The sequence below is a fragment of the Phycodurus eques genome, chromosome 19 (genome assembly GCF_024500275.1).
Source record: "Phycodurus eques isolate BA_2022a chromosome 19, UOR_Pequ_1.1, whole genome shotgun sequence".
NCBI lineage: Eukaryota > Metazoa > Chordata > Actinopteri > Syngnathiformes > Syngnathidae > Phycodurus > Phycodurus eques.
Window position 1 is genome coordinate 15897263 of NC_084543.1, and position 17256 is coordinate 15914518.

The 17256-nt window shown below is 41.4% G+C and overlaps 1 protein-coding gene across 9 annotated transcripts in view; it reads right to left on the bottom strand.

Annotated features, from left to right (window-relative positions):
* ca10a (carbonic anhydrase Xa) overlaps positions 1 to 17256 on the bottom strand; it is a 194547-nt gene that overhangs the window by 73825 nt on the left and 103466 nt on the right. For 7 of the 9 annotated variants that reach the window (XM_061706012.1, XM_061706005.1, XM_061706011.1 and 4 more), the window contains 2 exons: positions 10033 to 10140; positions 758 to 830 (listed from right to left, as the gene is read on the bottom strand). In XM_061706012.1, the coding sequence (XP_061561996.1) occupies positions 758 to 830; positions 10033 to 10140 (181 nt within the window). The remainder of the gene's footprint in view (positions 1 to 757; positions 831 to 10032; positions 10141 to 17256) is intronic. The other 2 variants (XM_061706010.1, XM_061706007.1) reach the window with 1 other exon arrangement.

Consider the following 17256-nt stretch of genomic DNA (forward strand, 5'->3'; position numbering starts at 1 on the left):
TATGAGACTGATTAAAAAGGTTTGTCGTCATTTCGCCTAAAGTTAAACTTGTAAAAAGTGACGTGGTGCCCTTTTCCGAGACATTAGTTTGATTTTAACAATTAAATTTAAAATTACGATAAATCGGAAGTGACACAAACGTCGCTCCCGGCTTATTACTTTCTCCTAAATTAATTACATTCTTACTTGACATATATACGCTACAGCCTGTATAGATAGTTTTTTTGTCAGTCTTTCTGTAGTCTTAAGTACAGCTGAAATGTTTTAACACTATCAGGTCTTAAAATGTGAAAATGGTTAATGGTTGAGAGTATTTATTAAAAATTAAGAAAATAAATCACAATTTAAATTATCAAAAATATTCTTATTATTTTTATATTACTTTAAGAAAGTAATTGAAATAGTTACACTACTATTACTTTTTCAACAGGGTAACTTGTAAATGTAACCAACTACATTTCCAAAGTAATCTTCCCAACACTGATTACCAGTGTGGATACAGAACAAATTAAACTTGTATCTCAAGGCAGCGCAGTACTTTGGCAGCTGGTTTATATGATTCTTCTGCCATATCAACAGTAAGCCTTCTAGCTCTGGTCTTTGTAATTTTACCAATCTACTCTTGGAGAAGTCAAAGAGTCACTTTGAATTTGCATAACAATGAAAAAGAAAAACATATTTACGTGTTCACAAATCTCAGAAAAACAAACATCTGAAAGCTAATATGTATTGTATGTTAAGACAAACATCCACTTACTTTTATATGTTACTCTTGTGATGCTGTCTCTGTTTAGCAATCGATTCAGGAAACTGTTAGATGTTTCAGCCACCTGCATTAAATAATAGGAATAGAACAAAAAGTAGTTATCAGAAGATGGTGCTGAGTTTCTTTCTGATACACATTTGAATATTTTATTTTGAAAACAGAAAATCCTCTTTCGGGGAGAACGGATTAGGCCAAATACGTCCCCATCTACTACCCACAAAGACGATCCTTTGATGTTTGCATCCTCTAAAAGTTGGCATTATCACACATTTTTGTAAAAACAAGAATGGATGGATGAATGGACAAACAAAGCAAAAAAAAAATCATGCATCATGTCTCGCAAGTCAACAGTGCACCTCAATATTCCTCGGTTGTGCACACAGGTGTTGTGAGCTGATGTCTTTGATGTGTGATTGTCCTTGACAAAAAAAAAATAGACATCTCTGTCAACTGAATTTCAGCACACCAAAGGGCCCACATTAACTCTTTGTGTTTTGCTTTTTCCTTGAGCTTGTAGTGACACTTAATTCTGAAAGGACGATGGTGTTAAGAGACAAAAATGTCCATTGTAAGTTACTGTGAAATCAGCGGACTCACATTATCAGTAGAAAGGACTACTGTTGTGTCCAAGTACGTAGTCAACTCCTGCATATCACAACGCATAATGTTACTTTGTATTTGTATTTTGGTTTTTATGATGGTGATAGTTTGGTCTGTGAAACAGTTATTCCCCCAAAAAATTATCTAAAAAAAAAAAGAAAAGTCAGATTCAAGTTTTGAAAGACGACAAAATTGAAGTTCCACCAGTCTCATGTAGTGCAGTATTTTTTAAAGTGTACGTGAGGCTCCCTCTTGGTGGTATATAGAGGAATAATTGAATTAAAAATGGTATATTAACAAATACAAATGTGAAAGATGATAAATGTATACAAATATTAAATGCATGTACAATAAAACAGAATGCTACTGTCTTATAAAACGAGGGCAAGAAAATTAAGGAAGATAAAAATAAAATTAAGACTTTTTACTTTGTAAGTGCTTCAGGATTGTCGCAGGTAAGCTAACATTTGACAACCTTGGACATGGCAGTACCTGGCTGTCCAAGCAAGAGGGTTGATTGCTGAATGAAAAAATGAAGAGTTTGAACAAACTTCAGAATAGAAAGAAAAGTGTGTATCAGATGTGTAACAAAGGCACAATAACTGAGGAGGACAAGAGCGAGCCAAAGCGCATGTGCTAACAGTGGCTACTGCAGGAACGCCGGGGATGCTCTCGCAAGCACCAGCAGCAAACGTTGCAAGGCGGTGAGAAAATATATAAAATACATAAACTCTGAACCTTTTGATGATATTATGGACCGTAGATGACGAAATCCCTAAATTCCTTGCAATTGTATGTTGAGGAACATTGTCCTTAAACTGTTCTAATATTTTCTCACGCACTTTAACAAAGAGGTGAACCTTGCCCCATCTCAACTTGTGAATGACTGAGCTCCTTTTATACCCAATCATGGGACCCATCTGTTCCCAATTAGCTTGTTCACCTGTGGGATGTTCCAAACACGTGTTTGATGAGCATTCCTCAACTTTCTCAGTTTTTTTTGCCACCTATCCCAGCTTTTTTGGAACGTGTTGCAGCCATAAAATTCTAAGTTAATGATTATTTCCTAAAAACAATCAAGTTTAACAGTGTGAACATTAAATACATTGTCTTTGTAGTGTATTCAATTGAATATAGGTTGAAAATGATTTGCAAATCATTGTATTCTGTTTTTATTTATGTTTAACACAATGTCCCAACTTCATTGGAATTGGGTTTGGAGAAGAATCCACCTTAAAGTCTACAGATTCTGCTTTCTCATGTCATGCATGGATGTCAGTGCCACTGAGGAGGTCTTCGAAGTATTTAGCCCACCTACTCTCAACGTTCTGAGTTGGGATCAGCAGCGCACCGTCCCCACTATACAGAGTGTTAACAGTGCACTGCTTTCCCCTGCTAAGATGCCAGATGGTGGTGAGACAGTCAGCCTAACCCCTTTTCATGAGCCAGGAACATGAGCGTCCTTGAAAAATAAATACTACTCCATTACTACATTGCTGCATCACACCCGATTACAATCTAAATTTAGCAACAGCGGTAATACCTGTCCGGCACTTCGCGCTATTACCACAATCATATTTCACCCACAAATATGGCCAAATGTAATTGACACACATATATCACATTAACACACAAAGATTATGCAGTCATTCCGTTCTGAAGGAACCGCATGAACTGATGAGGACACGAAAGCACCCCACGCATTCATATCACACTCTAATCCACGCCTACGGAGAATTTTGTGTTTTCAATTAACTAATTAATTTCAATGCAACAATGCCTTTTTTTTAACTGTGGGAGAAAGCCAGAGTACCCAGAGAAAACCCACTCAAGCATGGGGAGAACATGCAAACTCCAGAGGAACGCCGGAGCCCGGATTAGAACCCACGGCCACAAACTATAAGGCGGATGCGACAACCACTCGACCACCATGCCACACCGTATCACAGCTGTCAAACAATACTGAAATAGGACCTTTCGTTTTCCTTTTCACATTTGTTTGTTTTTCAAATATGTTTTGTTTTCCATGAAAAAACTAACATCTGCCTGTACCACGAATTAATATTTTTAATCCTACTAAAGGTCAACATTGAATGAACAAGTATAAATGTATTCCCCAAAACATGGAAATACAAAATGATTTTTAAACACACATCTCAACTATTAAAACAGTTCCCATTTAAAAACAAAGAACGCCAATAATTTACATATCTAATAAACAGGCACAAACACGTCAGGCCAACATTTCAGTATGATTAGTATTTTGATGACTGCAACCCAAAAAAAGGCTAGCAAAAAAGCAGCACAGGCATCTCAGCTCCTAATCTTCAAGTAACAATGAACAAGCAAATGAAGACAAACTTTCAAGTAAATCAAAAAAATTCTACCAACAGTTTGTCACTTGTCTTCATCAATGTTAAATCTTCATTATGCCAAGGCCTCAAAGGACTTATACTAGTTTTCTCGGTACAAAAAAACCCAAACATACTCTGTTTGCAGGGTTAAAAGCCCCCGTTGATCCTCACGTCTTACACAGTGGGTTTAGTATTTCAACTGACGGGTGTAGATTAAGTCGCCGTCGAGAGCGATATGCCTAGTTATTAATGGCCACTATGATGCGCCAATCTTACTTCAATCAGACCACTCCTCAGCTGAGTAACCTTCTGGAGGGCTGGGAGCAGCCGCTCTAGTATTACAACAGACAGCCATTTGACAGAAAACACTTGTGACATAAAAACTAATAGGCTAATAGGCCAATAGTGTGGTACAGTGACCATTGTGCAAATGGCGCAGAGACTTCAAGAAATTTAAGCAGTTTAATGTGACAAGGAGTGTGGATCATCTGGGACAGTGTCATTTGTGCAAATGGTGCAGATACTTCTCAAGCACATGAGTAGCCAGTATTGATCAACAACATAAATAGTGCAGAGTGGCGAGACTAGTACAGTGAGTCCACGAATAATGTTTTTGGCCCGACAACAACAATCTCAAGACAAAACTGGCAGCATGTTACAATGGAATCGTAAGTTAACTGTTGAAGAAGGTAATGGCAAGGGGGAAGAAGCTGTTGGAATGTCTGCTCATTTTAGTTTGCATTGTTCGATAGCGCATACCTGAGGGAAGGAGCTGGAAGAGGTGGTGACAAGGATATCCAAAGTGACCAGGCTGTCCAAGAGGATTTTGCATGCTCTTGTCTTAGTTCTGGCTGCGTGCAAGTCCTCAAGGGCAGGTAGGGGGGTACGGCCAATTTTTTTTTCAGCAGTTTTGATTGTCTGTTGCAGTCGGAGTGTGTCCTTTTTTTGTGGCAGCACCAAATCAGACTGTGATGGATGAGCACAAGACTGATTCGATGACTGCTGTGTAGAACTGCCTCAACAGTTCGTTGTAGCAAGCCGTGCTTACTCAGAAGCTGCAGGAAGTACATCCTCAACTCGGCCTTTTTGAAGATGGAGTTGATGTTGGTCTTCCACTTCAGGTCCTGAGAGACTGTAATTCCAAGGAACTTCCTCTTCATCGCCAAGACCTGGTTGAGTGCTGGTGAGTCCTGTGTCTTTACAGAACTGTTACCTGACGAGTGCTGCTATTTCAATTCTCTCCGGAGATCTGGCCGAGGTGGAGGAATTGCGACTGTTTTTAAGAGTGATTTTAAATGCAAACAGAAATCACTGTCAACGCCTACCAGCTTTGAAGTGAGTCTGTTTGAACTGGGGCATTCACACAGTGTTGTGTGCGGTGGTTTATCGGCCTCCTAAATATAACAAAGACTCTATAACAGACCTTTCTATGTTCTTAGCGGATATTACGCCTAAATAATGACCGGGTTGTTATTGTTGGTGATTGTAATATTCAGGTGTGTTGCCCCAAGAACCCATTTGGGAGTGACTTTCAAAGCATCATTAGCTCTTTTAATCTTATCTAGTCTGTAATTGGGCCAACACATGAATGTGGTCACACACTTGATCTTGCTTTATCCTACAGTTTGTTGGTTTCTAATCTGGAGATCTGTGATGCTTTTTTCTCTCTGATCATATGCCTGTACTGTTTGAAGCTGCTGTTTGCTGTCAAGCAGTCAAACCTCGCACTACCGCTCGCAGTTGTCGAGTTATTAACTCTTCCACTGCTGCGGCCTACTTTTCGGAGGTGGGAACATGACAGTGTGGGACTGCCTTTTGTCAAAAATGCATTATACCTGTAAGTGTGTATAAGGATACTGAGGCCCTGAACTCTTGGTTCCTCGACACCTGTCCCACTGCTATGGACATCGCGGCTCCATTAACAACTAGAAGTTAAAAAACTAAAACGTAAACGGAGGCTGAGCCCTGGGTGAATGAAACAACCCGTGCTTCCAGACAGGCTTGTCGAGGAGCTGAGAGAAAGTGGAAAGCCCTCAGGTTCACCAAGTGATATTGTACCTCCCTGACTTTTTAAGGAAGTTTTCCCTTCTATTGGGCCATCGTTTACTGCAGTTATTAATAGTAGTCTGTCTGCAGGAGTGGTACCCATTCATTTTAAACATGCCGTTGTGCGACCTTTATTAAAAAAAAAAAAAAACCTGGCCTGGATGCCCACTGTTTTGGCAAATTTTAGGCCTATCTCCAAATTGCTTTTCCTTTTTAAAATCTTGGAAAAGACTGTCTATTCCCAGTTTATGGAGTTTATTAATAAACCAAATATTATTGATTTTAGCGGCACGGTGGCCGACTGTTTAGAGCGTCAAGCCTCACAGTTCTGAGGACCCGGGTTCAATCCCCGGCCCCGCCTGTGTGGAGTTTGCATGTTCTCCCCGTGCCTGCGTGGGTTTTCTCCGGGCACTCCGGTTTCCTCCCACATCCCAAAAACATGCATTAATTGGAGACTCTAAATTGCCCGTAGGCATGACTGTGAGTGCGAATGGTTGTTTGTTTGTATGTGCCCTGCGATTGGCTGGCAACCAATTCAGGGTGTACCCCGCCTCCTGCCCGATGAAAGCTGGGATAGGTTCCAGCACGCCCGCGACCCTAGTGAGGAGAAGCGGCTCAGAAAATGGATGGATGGAGGTAGCTGGAGTCATTCAGTGAGTCACAGGGCATGGTCGGAGACTGGATGGATGGATGGATATTATTGATTTTTTCCAATCTGGTTTCAAAACATTGCACAACACCGAATCAGCGCTTTTAAGTTTTTAATGACATCTTTTTAGCTACTGACTCTGGTCATTGTGTTGTCCTAGTACTTTTAGATCCGACTGGAGCTTTTGATACAGTGGACCATGACATCCTGATTACTCGTTTGGATCAGTGGGTGGGCATCAGAGGTACAGCACTTGAATGGTTCAGGTCCTACCTGTCTCAATGAACCTTTTGTGTTAGCCTTGCTGACTCTGTGTCCTCCATTGCTCCCTTTTCATATGGGGTGCCACAGGGTTCTGTGCTTGGCCCTCTCTTATTTTCCCTGTATTTACTCCCACTCGGCTCAATACTCAGGAAACATGGTATTTTTTTTCATTGCTATGCAGATGACAGTCAGATCTATGCCCTCCTTATAAAGTCAGACTCTTACTATGCTAAGCCATTGCTAGAGTGCTTACATGATATTAAGGCCTGGATGTCTTTTTACATTTTAATTAAAAAATGACAGGTTATAGTCTTTGATGGCACTTCTTTGACCCCCAGTTGATTAGCACAATATCAAAAGTCCATCATTAACAACCTGGGTGTAAAAGTGGAATCTGATCTTAAAATTGACACCCAAATTAAAGCAGTGTTTAAATCTAGCTTTTTCCAGTTAAGGCAGCTCGCAAAAATCAAACCGGTCCTTGAGAAACAGCACTTTGAAATAGTAATCCACACCTTTGTGACCACTCGGCTGGATTACTGCAATGCACTATATATGGGGGTTAGTGGGACCACCATTGCTCGTCTGCAACTGGTTCAAAATGCTGCGGCTCGTCTTTTAAATGGCACAAGAAAGTATGAGCATATATAAACTATTTTAGTTTAACTCCACTGGCTGCCTGTTCGTTTTAGGATTCATTTTGAAATTCTTTTATTTGCTTTTAAAGCCTTGAATGGCGTTGCCCCAATCGTACCTCTCTGAGCTGCTGCACCCCAACATTCCCAGGCTCTCACTCAGGTCATCTGACCAACTGCTTTTGACAGAGCCCACAGCCAGGCTTAAACTTAGAGGTGAACGAGCATTTGCTGTCGCAGCTCCAAAACTGTGGAATTATTTTGCCACTCCACACCAGACAAGCCTAATTAATGTGTCATTTAAAGTCCTTGCTTAAAACCCATTCACTGTGTCATTTTAAATCCTTGCTTAAAACCCATCTTTTTACTCTGTCTTTTAACACTAATTAGCGTGGTGTATATGTGTTGTGTGGGCAATGCATTTTATTTTATGTTGATTTTACCGACTTCATTTTATGTTGTTTTTATCTCATTTTATTTTATTGTTTTTATCCTGCGGCACAGGGTGTCGACTGGAAGCGGCTCAGAAAATGGATGGATGGATGGATGTTTTTATCCTTATTTTGTATTTTTTGCTGTGTTCTTATTGCATTGTACAGCACGTTGGGAACCTTGTCTTTGTTTAAATTGTGCTGTATAAATAAAGTGGATTGGATTGGATCAGGAAACAAGTGAGTTTGACATAAGGGTCAGTGGGAGAAGTCTATCAGCTTTTACCAGAAACTATAGCTCCTTCGTGAGGTCAGAGAGGGACGTGTTATGTAACGTGGTATAATTAATGCATTCTTGTAGAACAATAACATGTTAAAAAGTAAGGTCATGAGTGATCATGTCAGGGCAAGTCATGGCAGCAACCATGATTCGTGCTAAAATTTGTACCATTTCCAGCTATGTAATACATTTTTGTGCTATTGCAATAGTTGAACAGACTGCTGTCCCAGACTTTTGGTTTCAAAACTAGTTATCCAGGATTTTTGTTTTATATATATGGTAATATGATAAGTAAGTTAAACAATATATGGTTTCACAGTCATAAGGGCCCTATGAGGGGGCTGTAATTATAAAGTGGTCTGCGTTTGACATCCCTCTATGGCAGGGGTGTCAAACTCATTTGTGTCGTGGGGCACATTGTAGTTACGGTTTCTCTCAGAGGGCCGTTAAGATTTTGAAATCATATAAATATTAAATCTCCTCCTTACATTATTACATAGACAACAAAGTGATAGATGAATAGTTTGGAAATCGAAATTCAAGGGTAATACTTTGTAACTATTGTTGAAGTTACTGTATTGTAAAAAGAGGTTTGGTAACAAAACCCTGGTTGGAAATATTTATTCCATATGACAATAAAAAAAAATTCTACAGATTTTAGCAAGAATCATGGCAGTTTAAGCACATGATTTGCTTTCACGGGCCACATAAAATGATGTGGCGGGCCAGATCTGGAGTGCGCTTCGAGATTAAACAATGAGTTGGTGATTAAACAAGAGTTAAGAGTTTCAGATCTTTAAAACAAAATTTTTACATGACATATTATCGTCATTAAAACGTCATTATCGTCATTAAAACTATTCATTAATATTGATGAAGGCGGGAAACAGAGATCTTACCATATCAGCATGATGGACAGGTTTGGATGGCTAATATTCCAGTCTGCATTAAGACTAAGAAGTCAAACAAGTCTGCATTAAAACTAATATACTCTACATTGTGATACAGTTTAAAACTCTAAAAGCAGCTTTTATCATCAAAAATGGGGTGTCTTCTTAGATAGGCAATAAATTGTTGTGCTATTGCAATAGTCGAACAGACTATTATTCCGGACTTTTTGGTTTCAATACTAATTATCCAACATTTTGTTGTGCATATGCGGTAATATGTTGAGTAAATTAAACAATTATACATTTTCAGAGTCATGCTGGACCTCTGAGGAGGCTGACATTTCCAAACAAACACATTTGTGAACTCATCATAAACATTAAAGGTATATGGTAGACAACTAAAATTAGGATTTTTCTGGAAATGTATTCAGCTTTAAAACACTAAAAAACAGCATTTACCAGCAAAAATGGGGTAACTCTAAGCAATATATACTTTGTTTTCTGAAACAACACCCAAACAAACACTTCTTGTGTTTCATTTTTAGTCACACTGTTCTTTAAGGTAAAATACACTTACTGTACGTGATGGTGAATGTATACATCAGAGCTCCCTATATTTCATGCTGGAATTGTTTTAACAACAAATATGGTGTATTTGTCAGATTGACTTGTGTTCTCGGCAAGAATCTCCATCCCGTTTCTGAGGAAGCTTATATAGCACGACACTGTGGGTGTGAAGAAGGCGTTGGTGTTTGTATATCCACACCTACGGACCACCCCCCCTCCATTATTTCATAAAGAACGTTGTTTGTTCAAGCAGTGTGACTAATTCATACATTACACGACATCGTTTCAAAAGCTCTCCCAAAACACACAATTGAAAAAGCCAAGCCACTAGCGGCTCGGCAGCACAGAGGGCTACTTTTACGATATTTGCATCCTAGAGTTAGTCATTAAGTAATTAACCGGCAGCTCCACTCATTACTTTGATCATACGGCTTTTTATGCTACCTGATCTTTAAACCATAGCGGATTTAACACCACAATGAAAAATTAAAATTGTTTTGACACTTAATGAGGGTTAACAATGTAAATTACATCTGCGGTCCATAAGTACCTCTTTGTGCGGCCTCTGACTCAGAAACTTCAGAGCCGGATGTACATCTGCCTTTAGGAATCCCACCTTCCATGCAACTGGATTTTCACTTGAAGAAAGTGTTGGTATCTGTCAGGGAGAGGTGTGTTTGCATGAGGGGGTAGAAAGAAACTCCACCCTGTTTCTGAGTTGTTGGCATGAAAAAGGCTTTGCCGTACGTATAACCACACATAAGCACCGCACCTCAATCATTTCACAGAAAGAACGTTACCAATTCATACACTATTTTTATGTTTCTTACATCTCCTGAGTATTAACAATAGATCTATCATTTCAACTGCATTGTTATACAAGCTTTTAACATCATATGTTTGTGTAATCATTTTAAGAATGCAGATTTGTTGTTTTTAGTAGTAACGCAGTTATTACAGATATGCTGATTTACTAAAGCCCTTTAAGTTTTTGGGGGGATTTTTCCAACTCAAATTTAAAACTAAAAGCTATTTTTAGTCTCTAATAAAGAAGAGTTAGATGCATCTCATCACAGCTTACCTAACCAGCCAATATTCACTGAACATAATGGACCCATAACTAAAATCAACTCATGCGTAATATTCAGTGCAACATTCTCATTAAATAAATATTATAACAATACGAAGACACATAGACTGTACTCATATTAAAATGAACACACCCATGTCCACAACATGTATTTTGTATTGTTTTTGTTAAAGTTATATTGATGGGGGAATATTCAAATTATTTATTATTGATGTTGATTTGAAATTTAGAAAAAATATCATTCAATGTTTTTTCCCACCAGTATTGTCAATGCCAGTTTAGTTTAAAATCCTTCAATTACTATTATTTGTTGACCCATAACTAAAATCAATTTATTTGTAATATGCAGTGCAACATTCTCATTAAATAAATATGGTAACAATACGAGGACACGTAGGGTGAACTCATATGGAATTGAATATACCTTTGACTACATTTATTATGTCTTGTTTTAGTTAAAGTATTATTGTTGGAGGAATATTCAAATTTGCACATTCACGAGCCAATTAAGATATAATAAAGTGACAGAGCAGTTGTCGAGTAGTTTTAAAAGTATTTATTAGGAAGACGACTTTTCATTTTTACTATTTGATGTTCACGCATTGATTAGGACATAATGAAATAGAAGTTAGGGAGTAGTTACTCAATACTCGAGTATTATTTTTTTTAAATATGTATTTGGAGTTCTCCTTTGAACTTTTACTAGGGTCATATTATTCTAAAGTAACAGTACATACTCCTATTGTCATACCTCATCTAACGCTGACCCTAAACCTAAATCACAAACCTTGCACATAGCTCAACTTTGACAGTCTAATCGTTCTAATTGTAATCAAGCAACTTATTAAAAGTCCATCCATCCATCCATTTTCACGCTTATCCTGGTTAGGGTCGCGGGGTCCTGGAGCCTATCCCAGCTGACTACGGGCGAAAGGCAGACTACACCCTGAACTTGTCGCCAGTCAGTCGCAGGGCACATATAGACACGGACAACCATTCGCACTTCACATTCACACCGTCACTGAGTGGGAACTGAACCCACGCTGCCCGGACCAAAGTCAGGCGAGTGTACCACTACACCATCAGTGGCCTTATTAAAAGTGTTGTCTTTTATTGAAAAAAATTTTTTTTTTCAATAAAATAAAAACTGAAATCCTAGTCTTCAATTATACATGCCTCCAATGACTTTAATCAATTGGCAAGGAGAAACACTACACCATTACACCACAGGGAAAGACCCCCCCTTTTATTAGGTCACCTTATGATTTCAGCAGCTCCCGACATGTCTCATCACACATGCCTTGTCTAGTCCAATGCTTCAATGTTCCAGATAAAACATTTGTTTTTGCTTTGGTTAAGTGGTTTTCTATTTTTCTTGTCCCTCGTGCATCAACTGTAGAAATTATAGCTTTTTTTTTTACTTCGATGGCTCACTCATTCATCAAAGACAAAGCATTTAAAAACAAAGACTGGAGATGTCACGATACAATCGTATCAGGGTTGACTGGAACCAGAAGCAGACTGAGGCGGAAGAAGTCGTGGACAATGGTTTATTTAAATGGAGTTCAGAGTGGGATCTCCAAGGCGTGATGATGAACCGTCAGGACAAGGAATGTGCGGGAAGTGATGCCGTGAGCAGGTGGAAGAGCTTGGCGGCGTGGCTGGAGAGAACAGGAAGGAGCAGTGAAGATGAAGAGGAAACAGAGATAAGTACAATTGCGGGGAGTAGCGTAGTTTACGTGCAAGGAGGGAGCCGGTGCACCACAGATGAACGTTAATATTCTGGCGGTGGAATCCTGGCTCTGGCAGGCTTAAATGCAGACAATGTTGAATGCTGATTGACAACAGGTGCGCCGAGTTGGTACTGATTACTGGGAAGAGAGAGAGAGGGAGAGAGAGGGCAAGAGGGGCGCAAAGCACCCAAGCCCCAACAAAGGTACTGCAGGGCACAGACCATGATAGTAAACCCCCCCCCCCCTCAATGGACGTCTTCTGGCACAGTTGTAGGGCTTCCCAGGGTGAGCCGTGTAAAAGTCCCTAATCAGGGAGACATCAAGAATAAGCTTGCAGGAGATCCAGGAGCGTTCCTCCGGACCATACCCCTCCAAGTTCACAAGAAACTGGTAACCCCTGCCCCTGGGCCTCACATCAAGGTTGAGTGACACTGTGAAGGCAGGATGGTCGTCGATAACACGGGGGGGATGGTGTTCAGGGCCGCAGGGCTAACTAAGAGCGTCGGATGGATCTTGAGAGATTGCGGTCACTGGAGAAGAGCAAAACCGTCTGACCCACCTTTTACTTAGCGTGGGAGAGCAACGAAGATCCGCGAGCCATTTATTCCTCTCGGCAGACCGAGTCAGAGCCGCCCTGACGTCCTTCCAAATAGACTGTACTCTTCGCAGGTGGTCCCTCACCGCGGGAAACGCCACCGTATGCTCCTGTTCCTTAAACAACAGAGGTTGGAAACCATAACACGTCCTTAAAGGAGACATACCTGTGTCGGAGCTGGTGAGGAAGTTGTGGGCATATTCAATCTATAGGAGAAAGGCGCTCCAGGAGGTGGGATTGCATGTGGCATTGCAGGGAAGAGCCGACTCCAGAGTCTGATTTGCCCGCTCCGACTGGCCGTTGGACTGTGGATGGTACCCAGACGACAGACTGGCTGCTGTGCCCTCCGCCTTACAGAACTCCCTCCATACCTGGGAGGAGAACTGAGGACCTCGGTCTGAGACGATGGAGTTTAAAGACGTGACTGACAAGGAGTTTAGCGGTCTCAAAGGCAGATGGTAATTTGGGAAGATGGTAGATTACGGACATACTTGGAGAATCGATCAATAATAATCAGAATGATAGTATTACCTTCAGAGGGAGGTAGGCCAGTTACGAAGTCCAAGGCAATGTGGGACCAGGGGCGGCTCGGGACAGGTAAGGGGCGCAGCAGACCAGCTGGGGGCAGATGTGAAGTCTTCCCTCGGGCACAGACGGAGCAGGCTCGGACAAACTCCTGGGTCTCTTTCACCAGGCTGGGCCACCAGAAGTGCTGTTGTTTGAATTGGATGGTGCGGGAGGTCCAGTCTTGGGATCCGGTTGTTGTTTTTTTAGCATTAACGGCTTTTAACCACTTGTTCAATCTCCCAAGTGGATGCCCTGACGAAGCAGGAGGAATGAAGGCTGGGTTCAGGTTCAGCAGGGCTGGAGGGGAGTGAGTACATGCGAGAGAGGGAGCAGACTTGCCGTTGCGGGAACCAGGGTGGAAGGAGAGGCTGAAGTTAAATCGGCTCAGGAGGAGGGCCCACCGAGCTTGTTGGGGGTTTAGACGTTTGGCGGAGATAGGCAAGATTTTTACGATCGGTCCATATAATAAACGGAGAATCGGTCCCTCCAGCCAATGCCTCCATTCCTCCAATGCCCAGATGATGGCCAGCCGGTCACCACTTCCTACGTCACAATTCACTCGGGTGGAGACAGACGACTGGAGAAAAAGGCACAAGGATGTAGTTTCTAGGATTTGGTGTCCCGCTGGGGGAGAACGGCCACTGCCCCAGTGTCAGAGGCGTCGACCTCCACAAAGAACTTGAGGGAGGGGTCGGGGTGTCTCAGGATGGGGGCGCTGGTGAATAATTATTTTAGGCGCTCGAAGCCTTGTGATGCAGCAGGGGTCAACTGGAATGGAGAGCTGGTGTAGGTAAGGCTAATGAGAGGAATAGCGTTGGTTAATCAAAAAGGCATGACCTGGTATTCCAAGTGTCCAAGGGGGGTATTGTAAGTAGTTTTCCATTAATCCCCTTCCCTAATGCGCATGAGATGGTATGCATTGCGTAGATCCAATTTGGTGAATATCTGGGTGCTGGAGAGGGGTTCAAATGAGGGGTCAATAAGGGGCAGTGGAGATTTATTTTTTATGGTGATGTCATTGAGTCCACGGTAATCGATGCAGGGGCGGAGAGTGGTATCTTTCTTCTCAACAAAGAAGAACCCAGCCCCCATGGAGGAAGAAGAGGCCCGGATGAGTCCAGAAGCCAGGGAGTCACGGATATAGTCCTCCATAGCCTTTTTCTCAGGGCGGAAAAGGTTGAAGAGTCGGCTGGAGGGGAGAGGGGCTCCCGGCAGGAGATCGATCGCACAGTCATAAGGGCGGTGAGGGGGTAGTGAAATGACAAGATCTTTCCTGAAAACAGGAGAGAGGTCGTGATATTCTTCCAGCACCCGGGAGAGGTCGACCTGTGTGGCAGATGGTTGAGGTTTGCTGGAAGGCGGCATAGCAGAAAGCAGACAATGTGAATGGCAGTGAGGACTCTACCCGGTGATTGATAGGTGGGTCTAGACGTTGGCAGGGTTGTGCTTCATGAGCTAGGGGATTCCGAGGATTAACAGAGTCACAGGGGAGGGAATAACAAAAAGATGGATGGTTTCCCGGTAATTACCTGAGATGATTAGAGGGGGTGCTGAGGGGGTGCTGATTACTGGGAAGAAAGAGACGGGCGCAAAGCACCACCCAAGCTCTAACAAAGGAACTGCAGGGCACAGACCATGACAAGAGGGCTGAAATTTTAGCCGGAGAGTTTTAATATGTATAACTTCAAAATGGCACCATGATGCAATTTCTAAATTTCCAACTCTCGGACAGCGCACCTCGAGGTCAACCAATAGGATGCTGTATTGTGACTGGAGCTTCGCCTCTCGTGCTTGTCGTTGTCAACATACTTGGTCGCTGTTGTCAACATTTATTCACACGCACGAACCAATGTTTACCAAAGCTTTAGAGCATGATTCGACAGAACTGTCGGCTTGTTTACATACAAACGTTAGTGCTCGTACTGGCTTGCTAGGGTACATAACATTTTGTTGGCTGCTTGCAAGCCGTCTTGTGTTAAAAGTACGTGAAAATACCTCACGGTGTTCTTGAACAACTCATCCCGAGCACCGGTGACGACATCAGACTTTTTCTCTTTTTGTTCCTTTTTCCCGCAACACAAGAAAATACATTTGTGCAATCCATTGTTGTTATCGTCACCATGGTAATGGGTGTATCCAGTCACGTTGACCAGTGACATGTTTCCTGGTTCCGACTCTTCAACAGTGTTTCATTTGACAAGCTAAAGCTTAGTGATCGTAAAAGACGGGGTACGGTGCTATCAGAATACATGTCGTGTAGTGTTGCCACTGTCTGCCGGAGATATGGCAAGATTTATGGCAGTAGTCTGACAGTGCAATCGTGACAGACACAATTTGTCTTGTTGCCTGATCCCAGCATAAGGCCTTATGCAATTCTGTCAGGGTTAATGTGGCGTCTAAAGACTGTTTACTTTCTGAAGTTAATTGAGGGATGTTTAGGTTATTGATAAAAGTTTTAATGTTGTTTTTATTTGGCACTCTGGGAGATGAATATGAGCTACTGTAACAGTTGTAGAATATATTATTAATATCCTGTGGTGATTGAGTAAATGTGTCATTTCAATCTTGTATGGTTGTAATTAGGTTTTTTTTCTTTGTTACGTTTAAGTTGGTTTGTGAGAAATTTTCCTAATGTATTATTGTGCTAAAAATTAGTGTATCTTAGCTGTTGTCGTAGGAATGCTGTTCTTTTTAATAATATGCTATCAAGTTGTTGTTTAGCATTATAAAGTTGGTTCCTAAGTAGGGCCAACGGATTTATTTCATATTCTTCTGTAAGTTTTTTTTTTTTCTTTTAGGAAGAGTAAGAAATTATTTTGCCTGTAACTACAGCTTTCCCTGCTTCCCAAAGTAAGGCTGGAGATATACTTGTGGAATCATTCATATCTAGAAAATCTTTCAATTCCTTCCTTACAAATATATTGAACTCTGGATCTTCCAGTAGAGAAGTATTAAAGCGACAGGTTAAAGAAGGTATTATGCCTGATTCAAGTCAGAGGCAGAGAGAAATTCGAGCATGAGCGCTGAGTAATATTGGATGTAATTTGGAAGTACTGTTTTGAGCAGCTGAGTTATTTGTAAGAAAGTTGTCAATTCTAGAGAAAGCAATCCCATCATTGATAGGTTCTCCCATTCGCCTTCTTTGTCTGCTGTGAAGCAAAGGCCAGAAACAACCCAAGCTTCAACCAGACTAACAACAGTCAGGAATACGAGAGATCGGCAGTTAGACATAAGGGTGTCAGGACAAGTATTTCTGTCCACAATGCTGACGTGGCAGTGACAGCTGATGTGTACCTGAGTTACAGAGTGGCGAGGGAAGTCAGTGACCCTGCAAAATCTGTCCACGTCACAACATAACACAACCCCAGGAGAGATGCAGAGGTTATAGGGTGAAGGTCACTGAGCGTAAAAACTGAAAGAACTGAGGGAATTTCCACCCGACGACTCTGGTGGATGGCGGCTTAACAGCTCTCCCCCTTTTTTGCATTCCAAAGGAATGATTCCATTCGTGGTGTGGGGGATGCCTCTTAGTTGGAGCATAAATAGTCGAGTTTTCCACACAAACACTGGTTAGTGTCTCCTAACTAAGCCTTGTTGGATGAAGCCTGCTCAGATGAGAGGTGAAACATCTTCTAAGACAAACAGTATCGTCCAGTTGCAATTGATTCAATGCCCTGAGAATGAAATGACCTGGATGAGTGAGAATATTCACAGGCATCTTGCTGAAAGAAAACAAATATTTCAAGTGTTTCTTTGTTACTCACTTGAAGGAATCTCAAGTAAAACTGA